Here is a 2,249-nt window from a genome sequence, read left to right as displayed (position 1 = left end):
GTGGGTGCTTTTCAATACTAATACTAAGCCCTTTCTCAGAAACTTTTATTCAAGACTCGTAGACCAAAATCGTTTTCTGTTTCTCTGTGTTGTGCCCTTAAGATGGTCCCAGATAATCAGTCTAATAGGAACTAATATTTTGTAACTTAGATTGTGTGGGTTTGAACTCAGCTAATTTTTAGACATGGTATAGTTAATTACTTTAAATACATAATTTTATGTAGATGATTATTTGGAGGCATACTGCCAGATAATTAAGCCAATTAATGTCGTGTATGGAAAAAATTCTCAAATTTTATTTATTTATTTGATTGGTTGATTGATTTTAGAAACAGAGTCTCACTTTGTCACCCTCGGTAGGTGCCTGGCATCACAGCTCACTGCAAGCTCCAGCTCTTGGGCTTAGGTGATTCTCTTGCCTCCAGTCTCCCAAGTAGCTGGGACTATGGGCGCCTGCCACAACGCCCGGCTATTTAAAAATTCTCAAATTTTAAAGACCCTTTATTCCTGCCCACATTTCCCTGATAGGAGTCTCATTTCTTGTGTTGCTTAGCTTTAGAAGATTTATTTTTGATTTCTTAGAAATAATCTGACAGGTTCACTTGAGTCTCATTAGAAGAGAAATGGGCCTGTGAATACAAGACACACTTAATGAAAAGCATAGGCCCACCCAGCAAAGTAAAAACTGTTACTACAGGACAGATATTTCGTCAAAGGCTGTTATTTTTAAGAATAACTTAATATGTTTATTATTTATGTTGCTACAGAGGGAAATGAATTATTTTCCTTCTGAAAATAACCTTTTTCCCTTTCCTTTTTAGCCTACCCAATTGAGAAGTCATAGTTGGAATGACAACACTTGTCAAAAGTCATTTAATGCTAATAGCATTTGGCATAGGAATTATTGTCCTCGACTGGAGTTGGGTAGTGTTTCAGATGCTACACGATTAAAGGAAAAATCAAACACTATGGGAATTGAGCAGCTGATTAGTACTAAAGGGTTAAATCTTCCAAGGAAGTCGTCCACGGTGAAAAGACCCAGAAGTGGTATGTATTTTATTTTTGCAAAATGCTAGTTAATATTGGTGATATTTAAGAAACATTTGCCAAAGTCAAAGTCACAGAGATTTTCTCTTGTTCTCGTCTAGAAGTTTTGTAGTTTTAATTCTTACATTGAAGCCTATGATTCATTTTGAGTTAATTTTTTTATATATAATGTGATGTATGGCTTAAGGTTCCTTACCTTGTATCTGGCAGTTCAGTTGTTCCAGTACCATTTGTTAAAATGTTTTAACATTTTCTTAAATATTAATGTTAAACATTAACATTTTGTTAATTTGTTTTCTTTTCCCCATTTAATTGCCTTAGCACGTGTGTTGGAAACTGATGACATATGTGTGGGTCTTTTTTCTGAACGTAGTTATTCTGTACCGCTCCTCTCTTTATCCATCTTTACATCAAGTACATTCTTATTACTATAACTTCATAGTATATCTTTAACTCAAGTGGTATAAATCCCCCAAATTTGTTTTCTATTGGAAAGTTATTTTGGCTATTCTATATTCTTCACATTTCCACATACATTTTAGAATTAGCTTGTTAATTTATACGAAAAAAAAAAAATAAAGCTATTGTGATTTAGTTGAATCCATAGATCAGTTTGGGAAAAGTTGGGATCCTACAATATTGAGTTTTCTGATCCATTTATTTTACGCCTTCAGTGCTTTGTACTTTTCAGTATATAAGTCTTACACATCAATTGTCGAATTTATCTGTGTAGCTCAGATTTTTGATGCTTTTGTAAATGGTGTTTTTTTATTTTGATTTTCAGGTCATGGGTAATATATAGAAATACAATTGATTTTGTATATTAACCTTATGTTTTAGGATCTTGATAAAGTCACTCCGGTAACTCTTTTGTAGACTCTGTACGATTTTCTATATAGACAACCATATCACCTATGAATGACAGTCTTATTTCTCCTTTTGCAGTTTAGATGCTTTTTATTTATTTATTTATTTTGCTTGCTTGTTAGTACCTCTAGTACATTGTTGAATAGAAATGCTAAGAGTGGGATAAAAGGGCGGAGAATTTTTTCACCAAAGATGATATTTAGAAGTGGGAGGAATGGGCTCAGCGCCTGTAGCTCAACCGGCTAAGGTGCCAGCCATGTACACCTAAGGTGGCGGGTTCGAATCCCCAGCCCGGACCCGCCAAACAACAATGACGGCTGCAACCAAAAAATAGC

The 2,249-nt window shown here is 34.6% G+C and overlaps 1 protein-coding gene across 1 annotated transcript in view; it reads left to right on the top strand.

Moving 5' to 3' along the window:
- EXO1 (exonuclease 1) overlaps positions 1-2,249 on the top strand; it is a 33,675-nt gene that overhangs the window by 11,875 nt on the left and 19,551 nt on the right. The window contains exon 9 of the mRNA XM_003800076.3: positions 822-1,047. Coding sequence (XP_003800124.1) covers positions 822-1,047 — 226 coding nt within the window. The remainder of the gene's footprint in view (positions 1-821; positions 1,048-2,249) is intronic.

Source organism: Otolemur garnettii, unplaced genomic scaffold (genome assembly GCF_000181295.1).
Source record: "Otolemur garnettii isolate 467f Iridium unplaced genomic scaffold, OtoGar3 scaffold00165, whole genome shotgun sequence".
In the NCBI taxonomy this organism is placed as follows: Eukaryota; Metazoa; Chordata; class Mammalia; order Primates; family Galagidae; genus Otolemur; species Otolemur garnettii.
Note: the sequence above shows the minus strand (reverse complement) of the source record. Positions and strands in the feature narration are given on the sequence as shown.